This window comes from Anarhichas minor, unplaced genomic scaffold, assembly GCF_050575085.1.
Source record: "Anarhichas minor isolate MPS153535 unplaced genomic scaffold, ASM5057508v1 ptg000007l, whole genome shotgun sequence".
NCBI classification, from domain to species: Eukaryota; Metazoa; Chordata; class Actinopteri; order Perciformes; family Anarhichadidae; genus Anarhichas; species Anarhichas minor.
The window spans coordinates 9,135,089-9,152,157 of NW_027466453.1; the positions used below are offsets into that span (position 1 = coordinate 9,135,089).

At 44.2% G+C, this 17,069-nt stretch overlaps 2 protein-coding genes and 1 pseudogene across 2 annotated transcripts in view; all 3 read left to right on the top strand.

Moving 5' to 3' along the window:
* Positions 1–12,343, top strand: part of LOC142943761 (inactive phospholipase C-like protein 2) — a 65,778-nt gene extending 53,435 nt beyond the window's left edge. Inside the window, exons 5-6 of the mRNA XM_076085458.1 lie at positions 2,804–2,913; positions 10,352–12,343. Coding sequence (XP_075941573.1) covers positions 2,804–2,913; positions 10,352–10,804 — 563 coding nt within the window. The 3' untranslated portion in view covers positions 10,805–12,343. The remainder of the gene's footprint in view (positions 1–2,803; positions 2,914–10,351) is intronic.
* On the top strand, positions 6,159–10,322 carry LOC142945207 (protein Spindly-like; annotated as a pseudogene).
* Positions 12,344–13,483: 1,140 nt separating the features above from the next.
* hcrt (hypocretin (orexin) neuropeptide precursor) lies at positions 13,484–14,697 on the top strand. Its single transcript, XM_076080092.1, has 2 exons — positions 13,484–13,567; positions 14,377–14,697. The coding sequence occupies exons 1-2, from the start codon at positions 13,484–13,486 to the stop codon at positions 14,695–14,697; spliced, it is 405 nt and encodes a 134-aa protein (XP_075936207.1).
* Positions 14,698–17,069: the final 2,372 nt, after the last annotated feature.

A 17,069-nucleotide genomic window follows, 5' to 3' on the forward strand; every position in this document is an offset into this window, starting at 1 on the left:
CTGTAAGCCTGTACCGAGCTGTGTGTTGTTGTGTCTGCATGTATGTGTCTACTCGGAGAAGACGCGTCGTTGTCCCTTCGGTCCTCCTGTCTGTCTCAGCACCAATTTCTCTCTCTCTCTTTCTCTTTCCAGTAGAGAAGCAAAGCATGAGATCCCGTCTCTACAGAGTGTGCCATGGGGCCACTTTTTGTTTATTATTATTAGTTTAAGTGACAGTAAGGAACAGCAGCTGTGTGACTGTTGGGGGAAGGAAATGCTTAATAATTGGGAAATTAAATGCTTGAAGAGGCCGTATTGCGACGAGCCGCCTCCAGCAAATTTCGTCTCTTATTCAGCTCCCTGTCTGCTTTTCTCCCCAAGTCCTGCGATCTCCTCGGCTCAGCTCGGCACCAGCAGCAGCCCATTAACGACACCAGATTAGAAGATCAAATCAGCCCTAAACCCTGTTAACACAACTTTCAGGCTCTGAAGGAGAGATTCTGCAAGGGCCCTACATCACCAATTATATAGAAATTAAAGATCGTCAGGGGCCCTGGCTCTTTTTTTTCTTTTTTCGAGGTTGTGTCTGATGTGCACTGAAGGCCAGAGATCATGTTTTCTGAATTTACTTCTTGACCTCTTGATCTGTTTTAAGTGTGCTGCAGATTATTCTGGAAAATGCTGTTGTAGTGAGTGTCAAACATACAATTATGTCAAGTTGCTGAAATGACATTCGCGTACGTTTGGTGTGGTTAAAAAACAAATACGTTGGTGGAGGTGTGTATGAAGGCATAGAGTAGCGATGGTTCACGTGATGTGAATAAAGTGAGTTATAACCTAAAGTACAGCATTTGTGAAGAGGAGTTTGGTAAGACAGGGATTTGTTGTACCTTTTAAATGTTTAAATATTGTTTTCTACGCTGACCTTGCCTGGGTGCGTTAAATCAGATGAGGAGGCTTGTATATATGTGTGTACATGCCCATGGGTTGTTATAGTTAATGAAAAACTTAGTTTTTTTTAAATATTGTTAGTAAACTGAAACAAAAGAAAAGAATAGCCTTTGAGAATAACTAAACTGAAACGATATTGCATGGTTAAAAAACAAATACAAATGTTTTTTAGCTATAGCATACTATATAATATACCACTGCGGGGGAAAAAAGGAGACTGGATCAATGCCTGTCAACTCTTGTGACATTGAACCACAGAAATTGAACAGACATGGCAAGAGATGGCATTTAATGGCAAAGCCAAATAATGTTGTTGTGTTGTTTATCTCTTCCCTTGGAAACAGGTAAGAGTCTGCCACTGGGCTGAGGTGATTCTCCTGCTCTTTAACGAAAAAAATATTTAATTCAGACTTTTTTTTGAATGAAAGTGTATTATGTGTCTTCAATGTCTTATCGGTGAATCAAAGCTGGAGTGGCATGAGGCCGGTGGCTGACACACACACACACAGCTTTGGGAGGAGTTTGTTCTTAAAGCCCAGAGGATTAGTACTGGTCTGCGTGGGCTAAATGGAGCCGGGCCTACTGATAGACTAATTAGAGGTTAGCCTGCCTCAATTTTACCCCTATTAGGAATGCAGCACTTTGTATGGTGAACTGCTATTGCAGCCGTTAAGGTGCTGACTTTTGTTCTGCAGACTTTGTGCAGAACAGTGAAAACGTGAACAAAAGAGCAGGCAGAAAAAGGTTACCTTGATGTTTATATCTTATAAATCCAGAGACTGGCCACCCTTGTCGGAGGAATACACTCTCTGTATAACTCCTGTACTTAAATACTTTTGTGCTCTGGTTACCTCCTCATGATGCACAGTAGATGTGCAATTAAAAACAGGTATACACATATTAGTACACATGCATATAGAAGCAGCCCTTCATGTATACATACATAGAGATATGCGTGTTCATATTATGTACACACACATGCACACAGTCATAAGTGCACATAGACACACAAGCGCAGCATAGTACATACATTTAGGTACGAGGCAAACAATATAAATTAACTAGAGATAATACATACATACATGGGCAGGCTGGCCATCTGGAAGACTACCGAACGGCCGAACCGTGCCAGGCCCGAACCGTGCCAGGCCGAACCGTGCCAGGCCGAACCGGCTTGTGGTCATAGGGTCTTTATTTTCCAACTGCTCGGCCGCAGCGTGGGCCAGAGCGCAAAGCACAACGCTGCCTGTCAGACTTGGCTTATCCAATACTTTAAATATCGAGGGGGGATACGACATGTCCCTCCCAATTTGAACTGATCCTCCTTTAAGGCTCAGTCATTTTCATTGTGCTCCAACTCAGCTTGTCTGGCCATCTTGTTTTAATTCAGTCCATAGGGTGACATGCTTATACAAACTGAGGAGGCAGGTGTTAGCCAAACATCCTTAGGTGTCTTGAAGGTCTTCAGCATCATCAGATTGTCTTTATACCACAAAAACTGTGTATGTTTTAAACATACCGCCAAAAAGTGTTTGGCTGGCGCACTCCGGGCAGTCGCATAAGAGGCCTCTCCATCTCAGTCCCAGTATGTCCCTGCATACAAACATGATACAAAATACAACAGCAGCTGTCAACAACTCTCAACGGGATGAGACAAATTCAGCCAAATTCTTTAATTAGGTTTAAGTGCAGTAATTGCCCTTACTTGTCTGGACACTTAGTTTAGTTTTTATATAAATACGATACTTTAAGACAGCCTATGACTTTCCAAAATGTCCTTTTTGCATTGCAGCTCTGTTTTGGGCTTCACTGATACAAACTTTATAATCTTTATACGTGTCATGTGTGTGTGTCGTTGTGTGTGTGTGTGCAGGTCTGGACTTCCATGAGGACCTGCATCGCATTGGAGCAAAGGAAGGTCTGAAAGGCCGCAAACTTCAGAAGGCCATGGAGAGCTACGCGTGGAACATCACTGTCCTCAAGGTGAGACGGACTGAGCACAACAAATACCCGTATAGCTGTACTATATATATACCTCCAGTTTGAGTCAAGTACCGGCTAATACCTTTGATTGATGTCAACATGTGAGATTATTTTGGAGACTGTAATCAGATGGATAAGCAATCCCAGATTCTGTTGCTGAGATTAAACTACATGGTGTCTTAAGAAAGCCCTCTGGGCTAATTGCATTTGCCTCCTCTCTAATCCCTTCTAATCTCCTAATTAATTACTGTTGATTCCAAACACTGTTTTATTTATTTGCTCATGCAACTATCTTGACAAGACACGATAGGATTGTTCACATTTATTCACAGACACATGCACACCCTGCACTATTATTCCTCATAAGCGCACATTGGCTCCCTTGGACATGCCCCAAAGATGATGCTCAGCAGAATGCGTTGTTGTCTCCACCTGCGCCATGGCACGCTGAGATACGGTTGCCCAACGCCCTCATTCTCATTGCTTTTTTTACGAGGCTGTGATGGTAATACCAGCACTGATAAAACACCACATGCTGCTCAGCACAGTGGGCCTGTATTGCTAAGCAAGGACAGAGCAGCCAGGATATTTTTATCTCCTCTCATCACCCTGAAATCATTTAGTATTGAGTGAAGAAGCTCCCTTGGCTGAGCCTTTTTGCTTGAGTGTCAGGTTAGGTCAATGTTTGATTGCGTGATTCTTGTTTGCCTTTTGCACGTCTGCCTTCTCAGAAAGGAGGATAGCAAAGATTACTAGTTGTAAGTAAATATTAAGTTTCATTAACGATAAATCTTTCATCAGATAACTGATTATTAGTTTAGTTTCTGAAATGTCAGAAAATAGTCCTCAGAAATGAATGTGACAGCTTTAGGTTGTTTGTTTTCAATCGTAATAGATTTTTTTCACTATAGTATAAAATGGTTAATAATAAAAGCAGCACATTTAGGACACAGGAAACAGCTTTGTCGATAAATAACCTCAAGGATCAATGGATTATCAAAACTGTTTCTGCTACATTTTGACTCATTGATTAACCGACTAAGAATTTCAGCAGCAGTGAAGGTGATGGCTATAGCAGCAATAAATCAGTGCTAAATGTATGCGTTCTTGTTTTTCTTCTTGCACTAATACAGCAGCCGTATGTGCAACAGCAAGATTTATCTTAATTAAGCGTCATGGCACTCTCTAGAATTGGGGAAACTCATGTGCTTAAATAGCATAACAGGTTGACACCCAAACATAATCCATTTCTCACCCGCACTCCCTCCATCCACACTAAACTCCTCCCATCCCTGCCTCGTCTCTCCAAACACACACATCCCTCCGTCGTCCTTCCCTAGTCCTCTAATTTCTTCCATGAGCCTCATTCTCAACGTGAAGGCATCTTGGCGCGCACACGTACTCCTCCTCCTCCCCCCCCCCCCTTCCTCATCCCATTCTTCAGTTGTAAGCTGTGTCTCATACTGAACATTTGGTGAGAGCCTGGTGCATGTTTGCCAAGGCTGGCAGCCATGCGCAGCTATTTCACCTGTCATCCACTCCAGATCCTCAGCAGCAGTGGCCGATTTTGGTATGAAAATGTTAGTTAGTGGGGCCACACAATATTCATAGAAGACGATTTGATGATGCAATCCAAACACACAGATATATCACATTGAACCATATACTTTCACAACTGTGTGCGAGTAAGTGAGAGGAGACACTGCGATTGCTGTGACCAATGTATCACCAACAGCAGAGATGACACAATTACAGCCGAACAATGTCATCTAAAAAACACACTGACAATGCTAAAGATCTCTCAACATCAAATAGCCTACTCATGGACCAGCAACGGACCATTGTTGTATTGTTCAGTGCCACGTCTGTACGCACCGTCAAGCTGAGCGGCAACATTCGTTGTTCCCAGTAAGACTAACTTGATGGCATTATCCACATGCGATGAACAGCTCTGGTGTTTTTACCAGCCTTTCTGAAAGATGTTTCAAATCTTTAAATCCACCTGCTGACAGTTTCCGCTCCGATAAGACATGGAAAGCAGAACAGGGCTTTTGTTTATATATGTTAACAGAGTTTTCCTTTTGAACCACTCGTGGGGGAATTATTCTTTTTTTAGTCTTTTCCTTCTTTAGATATGATTAATTCATCTGGTCGATGAACCCAAACGTTTTATTTACAGTTTTTGCTCCAGGGGTAAAGCGCTAAATCGTACTGTTAAATAATCCACACGAGTCATCACGACTGGAGTTACGGTAACATAAGTACAGTAGCAGTCCCTCTTTAGCTAGCTAGCAAGACGTGTACACCCTTTGCATCATTAAAATCAACCAATGGGATGCTTGTAGGGGCCCCTGGCCATCAGGCCCCACTCAAGATCTGAAAGTTCATGTTGAACACGCGCACATGGTTTGTCGGCCCAGAGCTACGTGCAGTCGGGCCAGTTCTGCCGTGCCCCACCAAGCGGAAACGGGCAAGCAGCTTCAGGCACGAAGACAAATTTACACACTACAAAGCAATACGTTTATATTTGAGAGAAGATTTTATTCAGAATGTGAGGAAAAAATGCAAACATTTTATGAAGTAGACAAAGTTAAGTTTGCCATTATTGTGTCTGAATTAGAGAGGCCTATAACTTCTTCTGTACACCGGCGCCCTCTGGTGGGGCCGAGCCCCACGGGGCCCCTAAATGCAAAAACGCCGATGCTCAGCAGGCCTGAAAGCCTGGGCAATGGAGGGGAAGCTGTGAGAGGAAGAGCTGTGTGCTCTCTGTTTTTCAAACTGGCTCTTCAACCATACTTTGAATGTCAGATCAGAGCTGTCATGGTGAATGAGACCACCCTGTCACTCTGCTTACCTCGCTGCCACAAGAAAAGCAAAGCCAGAGAGGCATATTGTATTGATCTTCTCTGTAGATTCTTGTTGCCTACCAAATCACTCACCATTGTAGTTTCTACTGTAATTAACTGTTGTTTGAAGTATTTTATTACATTACTAATCGAGCCCCTGCTAAAGTAGCTCTCCACTTAAGGCACTTTACGTGGTAAAAACAGCAACAATAACAGCGATGACAACAGTGGTGTTACGACCTGGCTCAAAGGCTGCAACATAAGGGAGACAAGACGAGTGATAAAAGTACGACATTTATTACACGAACAAATAACTGACTACTATGATAGCAACCGTCTCGCCTGCTGATGTGAACTACGGGGAGACCTTGAACACGTTGCCAGCCTAGCTAAAAACATTGTGAACTCTCCCACGGTGAAGGAAGACGGCAACGTGAAGGTGATCAGAGAGCTGCAGGCAGAGGTGACCAGGCTCGGAAGGCTAGAGGAAGCCAATCAGGTTTCCCATGTGTGAAGGTAGAGGAGGAGGAGCTGCATCAGAATCAGACAAGGGTGGCGGCGGAAGAGGAGATGCAGCGCCTGAGGAGCCAGCTGTGGGAGAAAGAGGAGCAGGTCCAGCAGGCCTTCCTCAACCAGCAGATGGAAACGCAGACCAGACTGGACGAACAGAGGGTGGAGATGACCAACGCTCTGGAGGCCCTCAAGCAAGAGAAGTACTCCCTTCAGAAGGAAGTGGAGTTAAAGACCCGGATGCAGAACTCTCTGCAGTCGGACCTCGACTGTGTGAAGAACCAGCAGACGCGGCAGCTTGAGGACCAACAGATGCATCTGGAGAGGAGCCACAGCACAGCGCTCAAGGAGGTCAGCAAGAAGATGCTGAGTTTGCAGAGTTGGAGGATAATCTCGCTCAGATGGAGACAGAGCTCATCAGTAAGAATGTCCAGTATCTCTCGCTGCAGAAACAACACGGCTTCAGCGAACAGCAGCTGCAGCGCATGAAGGTCCAGATAGCCAATCTGATGCAGCTCCAGTGTTCCAGGGCTGATCTCGAGCAGCTGGAGAGACTCTAGTCCATGCTCTGAGCAAAATGGAGAGATCCAAGACCTCATCACTAAGCTGCAGATACTTCAGAAGATGATGAAGTCTCAGCCAACCAATCCGGCTCCAGCAGAAGGTGGTGACAGCCGAGATGAGACCTACTACACTGGCCTGCTCAAAATGAAGCTCAACAACTCTGTTAAGGATGCAGAGCGTCTGGTAGATGAGCTCTCCCTGCAGAGGATGAAGTCTTTGTCGGAGAGCAAGAGAGCTTTAGAGCTGGAGAGGAAGCTTTTCTCATCGGAACGTCTTCTCAAACAGACTCGGAGTGACATGATAGGACTGCAGCTACGAGTAGAAGAGCTGCAGGACGAACCGGAGGAGCCTGAGGCACCACCTGCCAAGTATGTGAAGATCGGTGGAGAAGAGCCTGTTGCTATTCCCAACCCCGGATCTCCTGTAACTGTGTCCAAAGATGAGGAGATGATCCATGTCAGCTCCCAAAGCACTATGGAGCACGTGTGTGCTCAGCAGTAGTGTGTGTGTGGCAAATAAGGATACAAGAGAAATAAAATTTAAAAAAAAAACAACGATCATAACATTTAAGAGAAGAAAAAAAAAGTTCCTCTGAAAAAGGCTCGCTAGCCAACCAAATTGTCCAGACGCACAACGCAAAGAGGCAACCCAACTATGAAAGGGAACAGGCCAAGCTAACAACTTGCCTGTCACCACACAACGAAGGAGCAGTTCACCACATCCCTCCTTTATCTACCGACTTGCTTACTCTATGAACCATTCATACTGCAGCAGCAGTCTTCAGGTTACACACCTTCAAGGTAACTGGGTCCAATACCCCGACACCCAACAGGCTGTGCAATGCTCTCATAACGAAGTCCAGTATTACCCAGAAACCTCAAGAACATGACCATCATCACAAAAACCAGAATACAAAACATGCAGTTATCAGGAAACACCAGAAATGCGTTTCCCTCAGTAAAGGCAGAACCAGCAAACATTCCAAGCCTAAGAACAGAATCCAACTCAAACCCAACAGCGCTCCAATTACTCCGAAACATTTCTCAACAGAAACCAGAACAGAGGAAACAAACTTTGACTGCCTGAACACAAAACCCAAACTGATCTGTACAGAATTTAACTAACACACTAACAGTAAGAGCAGACCACACACACAGCTATCACTGCAGCCCGTCCCTCTGACTGCCTAACCAGAGACTAAGTAAGCGCCCCCCCTAGTCTTCAGCTGCTACTTGTGGTGGGTACTTACGCACTAAAACCCGCAGGCTGGGTAAAGCAACCAGGAACTGGCCACCCACCTGCAGCCTCGGACGTGCCCCCCGAGACAACTGCTCCAACCACTTTCACACCACAGAAACCCCCCCAATAAACTCCAAAGGGAATCCGCTCTTCAGCCCAACAGGGACAGAACATCAGCAATTTACTCAGTGTATACAGGACCACTCTGTTCTACAAAAAAAAAAAATCACCAGCATAACACATGCTCAGTGACACAAACGCACTCCTCAGGAAGACTAATCACTAAGGCTGCTCACAATAACCAAAAAACGTCCTACTCACCACACTCGTCCATGTCTCCCAAACTACCAGACTGAACCTCATCACCAAACGAGGTGCACCTGGCTACTAGGCTACTACTGATCCTGAAACAGTCTCTGCACATCAAGTCAATTGCAAACAGCAGAACTAACTTCACCATACAAATTTAAATAAGTTACCTGATCAATTAAATCCCGGACGAGCCCCCATATGTTACGACCTGGCTCAAAGGCTGCAACATAAGGGAGACAAGACGAGTGATAAAAGTAATAAATAGACATTTATTACACGAACAAATAACCAAACTAAACTAGAACAAACAACCAACCAAAGAATTAATCAAATGAAGCAGCTGCCACGAGAGTCAGATAGGAGAGGAGGTGAGGCACCTCGTCATGTTCAGGTGGTACATCTTTATAGCTGGCCATTTCCAGCAGGCTCAGGTGGGGCTCGTTAGCTGCCGATCAACATCCTGAAAGACAGAGTGGGCAGCAAACAGGACACAGACCCCTAGTGGATGGGAGGGGTCGTCACATGACATAACAACAGTGGAAAAAAACAAAACAAAAACATACATAACTGGCGTCGCAGGTTAAAAGCAGATTTAAACAGGTGAGTTTTCAGTGCAGTTTTCAAAGTGGAGAGTGAGGGAGAATGTCGGAGGTGCTGGGGCAGCGATGGAGAATATACAGTAAAGGCTGGTTATTGACTGTCCAATTTCTGTCAAGGGGATGGAATGATTTTGATAAACAAGTAGGAGATTAGGAGAGAACTTAATGAGGTGGTGGGATTTGGTGTCTGCCCTTGTTCAGGCTTAGCCCCCCCTTGGATAGCTTCAGGCCAGCTGGTGAATGTACCCGAATACGAGTGCCGTCGTGATTTAGCTCTGGCAGCACAGAGCAGTCTTCTCGCTTGTCTTATTTTATGCCTGGTGAGTCATGACTTACATAATTTCCAGATTTTTATTTTTTTCAAACATATGATTTATTCATGCTCGTGCTTTGCATGCTGGAGTGGCTCAGGTAGAACGCCACTCGCAGCGTGTTACCATCACCTGGGAGTAAAGCGTTGGTCACCTTCACTCATTCTGTGACGTGTCAGACTGCTGTGCCTGCCTTGCTGACTGAGAACGTTATCCCTTTTGCCATTGGCAGTAGACTTTATACTGGGGCAGAGGGGGGTCATTCTGTGTATCTTCATGGGGATGTTAAGTTAATGAGCTGTCACTTCGGGTCAGACCGCGTCCAGACTGAAGTTCAGTGGGAGGGAGATCCACCGATGAGAAATGCTCTTAACTTGTATGTGAACAGATGTTGGAGGGAAGGTGGAGCAAAGAAAGCGTCGGACCGGACACTCAAAGAGGCCTTGCATTGCCCAAGAGTCAAGGATTTAAATACTCTAGATGTGGAGAGAGTTCTTAATATGCATGTGGTCAGATATAAGCACCTCTCATTCACAGATATAACCGCCTGTGGAAAAGACTCGACCACATTTCCACATGACAGAGACGGCCAACTTAAGGTGGCAGGCAGCCATGGCAGTGGCCCCGGATTGACTTGACAGTGCTGTAAAGCAGGATGCCTGCCCTGACCACTTCCTCCACATATGGCAGGGACTCGTCACTGGGGTGCTCCCAAGTAAAGAGCAGAAATGTAGTATAACATTATCACCATGTGCCAACACTATTCACCAGCTAAGAGGAGCGGTATGACTGACTGGCTGGCTGGCAACCAGCTGGTGGCTTTATACTGCCCCCTTCTGCATTTTCTAAGTCAGTACACTGAGGAAAAGGTATTCCTGTACAACCTTTACCTAATTTTTCTCCCTTGTAGCACAGATCTAGATGATGTTGTCTTATTCGGATAGACTGTAATATGAAGCAGCCCTGAGGGAAAGGATATCAGAAGATGTTCCCTGCTGTTTATGTCTCCACGTGTTGTTAACAAAGCGGTCCCTCTTTCTGTCTCTCTCTATCTCAGGGCCAGGCAGACCTGCTGAAGCACGCTAAGAGCGAGGCGCTGGACACTCTGCGTCAGATCCACTGTGCAGCTCAGTCCTGTGGGCTCAGTAAGAACGGAGCCGCTTCCCCACAGCTCCAGCACCATCCTCATCACCCGCCGCAGCAGGTCCAGATACAGCAGCAGCCTCAGGCCAAGACCCACCCACAGCCTCCTCCACTGCACCAGTCCCAAACCCAGCCCCAATCCCAGACAGCACCTCAGGCTTATCTCCATCCGCTTCCCCAGCAACATCCCCAGCCACCAGCTCTCCCTCTGGTTCAAACTGTTTCAAAACCACCGGCCTATACTCAACCCCCAGCCCTAACCCAGCTCCAGTTACAGTTCCAGAGCCAGCAGCAGAGGGCGGCAGGACCTCTGGACGCCATCCCCGAGAAAGGGATGGCCAGTGACGATCCTGCCGGATCCTGCTGACCCGCAGCCTGTGCCCACAGAGAATCCTACTCAAAGAGAGACGGAGAGAGCAAGCTGGAGATGGAGAAGCAGAAGGCCAGTAACGCAAGGGACCTGGAGGAATTGGCCGAGAGGATTAAAGAGATGATGATGGTGAGGAAGACCCGTCGTGTTAGAAGTGAGACACGAGTCTGAGACGAGGTTTGAGTTGGCCAGAGGAGAAAAGAGAGAGAGAGACCTCACACTTCAATCACACATTTCTTAACGGGATGGAAAACTGGAACAGCAATGTTTACTTTTCTCCGTCGTGCATTATGAAGATAATCTTCCATCTGAGTCAGAAGTTTAGGTCTCTTCTGTCTTCTCTCTTGTGAAAAGCCAAAAGGGTAACAGCTGGTAACAGACTTCTGGCGTGTGTCTCGGCATTGGAAAGCATTAAGCAGTCGGATCGGTTAGATATCCCTGTCTCTCTCTGGGAAGTGCTAGTTACATGCCCCTCCATTATGTACTCTAGCTCTGTGGGTACAGGCTTTACCTCACGTTTGGCATTTTTCTGCCACAAATTTGCCTTTTCATTTCCAGAGAATCCTCGGCATGTCTTTGACCTTTTATTTTTTTCATGCTCACACTCCTCCATCGCAGACGTAAAGCTAAGCGCAGACCCTCACCCCTTTTCGACGAAGAGGATGCCATTTTTTCATTTTGAGTGCACAAACGTAGAGCAGCTCGAGTAGGCTGAGCTCTGTAGGCGTCGCAAAGATGTCTAATTCAGCACAAACCAGGAAGCTTTAGAGCCAAAATAGAAAAACAAACTGCAGCTGTTGATGTGTTCGGTCACATCGACGCTCTTCTTGCCACGCTTGCTGGTGCCGACCTCCATCGAGCCCCACACACCTCTCCAGAGTCATTCCACAGGATTTACGTTCTTCAGCATTCATGGACTCTCCCCACAGGGTCTCCTTGACTCCCCCCCAGGGGCTGTGTGTGTGTGTGTGTGTGTGTGTGTGTGTGTGTGTGTGTGTGTGTGTATGTGTGTGTGTGTGTGTGTGACGTTACGTGAATCAGTGTTTTGGTCCCCAGGGTGGAGCTGGCCCATGTCAGTTAGTGGCGGAGCTCACTAGCCAATCACAACTGGAATATTTGAGCCTGCCTGTTGAGAGGTCAGAGGTCAACAGGAGCATAGTACTGCTGTCAATAAAAACACAAATTAAAGTGAATATAGATGTAAAGTGTATGTGAAATGTACGAAGGGAACATATATTGATATAATAATTCTTCGGACACAGATTAACGATTGATATTATTGTAATTGTTGTTAGTTCTATTGATATTCAGATTCTTTTTTTTTAGCATTACTTCCACATGTACAGTGATTTGACACCTGTTGAACTGTGGTGCAGATCAGGACGACCAGTGCATGTGGGACTGGAACGAGGGATCACTGGTAAGCGCCACAACACAGGGGGTCCAAACAATAACCCAACGTGTGTTTCACTGCAAAGTGAGTGTGGATTCTGTAAGAGCTCCTTTTAGTGGCCCATTAAAACTGGCTTCATTGTTTATCCTGTCTCCTCTTCTTCATTTCTCGTTCATGACTTTCAAATAGGGATACATGAAAATGTCACTTAGAAGGATGTTACAGTAAATATGCCCGTTCTGTGTCAATTGACCTGGATTTCAGCGACGTATCGATCAATCACTGATATTTTACTGAAAAGTATTTCGGAGAATGACTTTGAGTAAGTATTCAAACTGACAGTAGCGCTTCAGAGCATTCACAGAATATCTACAGCAATCAATAACGCCTGTGGGAGGCTTTATTGAGCGCTGCTGATGCACTATGATGCACTCTTAATTCTCTCGATCTAAAGTTCTTCTCTTATCGATAAACAAGAAGGAAGCCATTTATTTCATCACCAATGAGTTTGTGTCTATTTAAAGCAATGCTTCCTGTTGTCCATACGATGGCAACAGACATTAAGTAAACGAGGATGTGAGGATGAAAACAATCTGAAAGTCGATAATTGCTTTCAAGTGATTTTGTTACCCTGTTATGTTTACTTATGACAGTGGCGATGTTCTTCGGTCTTATAGAGCATCACTTGGGAGCAGCGGTGTCGCAAAGAGGTAACTGTCTTTTTCAATTGAAATAATCCAACTCAACGTTATTTTTAGCTGTGGGCTCATACATTCATCAACACTGTTCACCCCGCTGGTAATAGCTCTGTGAAGGAGCAAGCCAAAAACTGCTCTTGATGTGTGAGTATGGCACCTTTTGTGCAAGAGAATATAGCCCATAGAACCTCATTATGAGGCATAATAATATGCCTTTTGACTGAGCTTGTCATTAGCACTGAGAAAGGGCGTCTGGGCTTTTTCCATATTTATATCCTAGAACTCATAGGACACATTAGCTAATTGACTTCCGTCCCTCACCTGTCATCTTAATGGTATGTTTTCATAAACCTTTGGCATGCAGCCACAAAGAAATACCTGTAGTTCATTAAAGGTCCAGAGTAGTGCCTTGGAGATGATCTGCCACAGGGGACTAATTAATGGCAGCGAGCGTTTCATCAGGAGCAAAGAGAATTAGTGGTATTGTGTCCTGTCTTGTGGTCGGACAAATGACGTCCATCGGTGTGGGCACCGCCAGACAATATAAAAGACACGATTCTTTCCCTGGGGAGATCAGAAGATCAGATGACTCCCCTTCACACAAGCCAGAAGATGCCGTGGCTCCCCACCAACTTCCAGAAAGCTGCTGGGATGGACACGTCTAACCGGGTAAAACAGCCTATTCATTTCTCTTTAGAGATTAGTGAGCGATTTGTTTGACTTCATAAATTCATGGTCTTTTAAGTCGCCTAAGGTTGGTTTCACATTTATTTTTGGTCTTTCTATACTTGCCATTTGTATTCGTATCCTCACCAAGACGCAAGCAGCTGGATTAAACATGTTTTATAAATGTGTTGTATCAGTTTTTATTCAATTATTAATTTGACTTCATGTGATTAAAAAATAAAAGTTGTTGCATTTATTACAAATACTTCAAATTGGGCATTTTATTTTCATCATGTCACTGGTATCTTGTGAAGGTACAAGTTCACATGGTGAAAGCAGAGTACTTGGTTTGCATTAACGGAACTGTAGGGCGTCCTCTTCAACAAAACATCTATTTCTCTGTTGAAGGGATCCGTGAGCAGCATTATACTCATGTAATCAGTGTTATTATTTCACCTATAGTTCATTGTCATTTGTATTTTCTATGTCTTGTTTAGAGACCAGGCTACATGTTCCTCTCTGTGATAAACAAGTTTCTCTAAGATTTAGGCAGATTGCTTAGGCTCGACTTAGTAAGAAAACTACATTCCGTTAGGTTGGTATGATTTCATTTTTGTAATATCATTTTGACTGGAGATGAAGGTTTTATTGGAGATTCAGTGATTCATATTCATCATAGGTTTGTCTATCTATCCATTAATATCTAACCAGCAACATTTGGTGCAATAAAGAATTTACAAGGAATGATAAAGGATTCTTTTGACGCCTGCACAGTGTTATTTGGGTGTAAACTAATCTCTTTTGCCCAGCAGAAAGTCCTGGTGCTGGTTTTGATGCTGCTGCTGTCTCAACTGGCCTGTGATGCTCACAGCGTGTCTGAATGCTGCAGACAACCAGCTCGCTCCTGCCGCCTCTCTGTGTTTCTGTGTCGCAAAAACTTTGCCGGAGCGCTCCCTGGAGACGCCGCCGCCGGCATCCTCACTTTGGGCAAACGAAATGAAGATGAGCGTAACTTGCAGAGCCGACTCATCCAGCTCCTTCACGGCTCCAGGAATCAGGCAGCAGGGATCCTGACTATGGGGAAGAGGATTGCAGAGAGGGCTGGAGAGCAGTACATGGACTGGATGGCTTAGTCGGGATCAACCATCACAATGCCACTACCTGATTTAAGCTAAATACCTCGTGGTATAGTAAGCAGCCTATGAGACTCTTTTAAAATCCAGGGAGAAAAATCCCACCTATTTGGGGAGTGTCATTTGCTCATGTAAAAAAAATTGTGATTTTCTTTGAACTTTGCCTTTTTGAATGTGATGTGCAGTAAGCGCACTGGGCTATCGGATAACATTAAGAAGATGTGTAATATTGTACATTGATGGAAAGCAGGATGTCGGGTGTAATAAAAAATATAAAGCTGACATGTCTTTAAAAAAGTGCTTCAGTTCAGTCTCCGAAAAATCAAATACAGCAATGATTCATGTTATGTTGCATTAACCAGAAAAGAATCATGTTGGGTCGTGAAAATCTGATACTGTATATATGTGTGTATATATATATGTGTACTGTATATGTGTATATATATATACATATATGTATATATGAATATGCATATATACATACATATATACAGTATATATAAATACATACATATATTGTATTATTATATTTACTCAAACAACATTAGGGAGTGTACGAAGAATATAATCTTTTTGCTGAAGGCAAAAGTGTCTGATTGCAGGGGAGTGTTTATTCTTGCCACAGATTCATATTAAATTAAATTATTGTAAGATTTACTGGAAAAAAGAATGAAGTGTTACATCAAATAGTTACTCGCCCAATCCACCCAAATAATATTTGTCTAACCCCTCGCACTGAATCAAAGCCCAGCATCTCGGCTCAAGTCTAGACTTCTGTTTTGATTGAGTAAAGCTTCGGAGCCCAGTACAGTGTGGGAACAAAGTGGAACACAAGATGGTGCTGATATGATAAAAAAAAAGTGAGAGGGGCAGTGATACAGATGATAGACTATCCAACAGGATGCCTAGTGCGTGATTTGTAAAGATACATGTGAAGATGTTCTACCATCACTTCTGTTTGCCCTGATCTGTGAGTGGCACTCTGTGGCACAAATCTATCAGCATGATTGTGTGTACTCATTTACACGCGCTGAATTATTTTTTGTTGAAGCCTTACATGCACGACCGTAGGGGTTCAACACTTTGGCACTTTTTTAAATGCAAGAACACTGCGATTCGAATATCTTCATTCGTACTCCAGGTGTTCCTGAATAAGCTTGTTTACCATACGACCCCTCTAAATGAAACTATTCATCGATTTACTTTTTATCCAATCTATAAAATCGAAGTTTGTACTGCTATTCATTTCACCAAATGACACCTCTGTTCTTAAATCTGACTTTAAATTTGAAAATATTGGATGTAATCAGGTGTCTTTTTACCTTTTGATCTTTCACTGAGATCCAAAGTGTTGCCCCTCGTTGAGACTTCTCAGTACCACTGGCTTCTGCTTGTGCTCAGTGTGTTTTTCTTAGGAAGGTGCTTTGTGATGCTGAAAGACAAGTTCTACACCTTTTGTTGACGTATAGGAGCATTATAGAAAATGATTGAGAAGCTGTTGAGGAAATGTTCTTGAACTGAGTTCGTTGTGCAGACTGAGATGATGTTATTTCTCGCCCAGTTACTTAAGTGTGACTCTTTAGCTAAGCTACATCACACATATAGGCTCCATTAGGGACACATTTCAAGAGGACCGCTGCTCAGCAACATGTTGCAGCATATAGCTTGCTTCATGCTGAATCTGCTGGTTTTAATAATCTGACAAAAACGACTGTTGTGTGGATCAATACAATATTTAATGGCTAAGTGTAGCGATTATATTAACCTATGCATTAATTAAGTGTCAGGTCTTAGTGGGTGTGTGAGTGTGCCGAACAGCGTTACACTCCACATGAAAGCTGGAGGACAGCGGTAATTGGCACGGATGCTGTACAAAGAACCGGTGCTTGTTGTTATCTAGAAATGCAATTGGTGTGTGTGTGTGTGTGTGTACTTGTGGGTTTATACTCTGTGTGTTACAGCGACTGTGTGTGTGGGGGGGTGTTTGTTTGTGTACAGTATAGGTAGTGAAGAAAATGTGATATAGATATGGTGATACAAGCAACACGCTGCTGACAGACATCCCGCTTGGCAGCAGATGGATTGTTTGTGTCATTGAGCCAGACAGTGAATCATCATCGAGTGCTGCACTTGATTCAACCTGACCTCTGATCCCCACATGTCCATAGACTATATATATATATATATATACACTCCTTCTGTACAACAGATTAATCATTTGAAGCGAGCAGAACAGAACAGAACCGGGGAACAGAACAGCGTCTTGTAAGTGATAATAACTTCTCTGGGGAGTGATAAGGACATGTAGGTGTACACAGGGTTTTTTGCATGGGAAGGGGAGAGAAGACAAGAGAGATAACTAATAGATTCAC

Coding starts and splice junctions, on each gene's coding strand:
- hcrt (XM_076080092.1), top strand. CDS start 13,484: ATGACTCCCCTTCACACAAGCCAGAAGATGCCGTGGCTCCCCACCAAC. Junction 13,568..14,376: donor GGATGGACACGTCTAACCGG/GTAAAACAGCCT, acceptor TTTGCCCAGCAG/AAAGTCCTGGTGCTGGTTTT.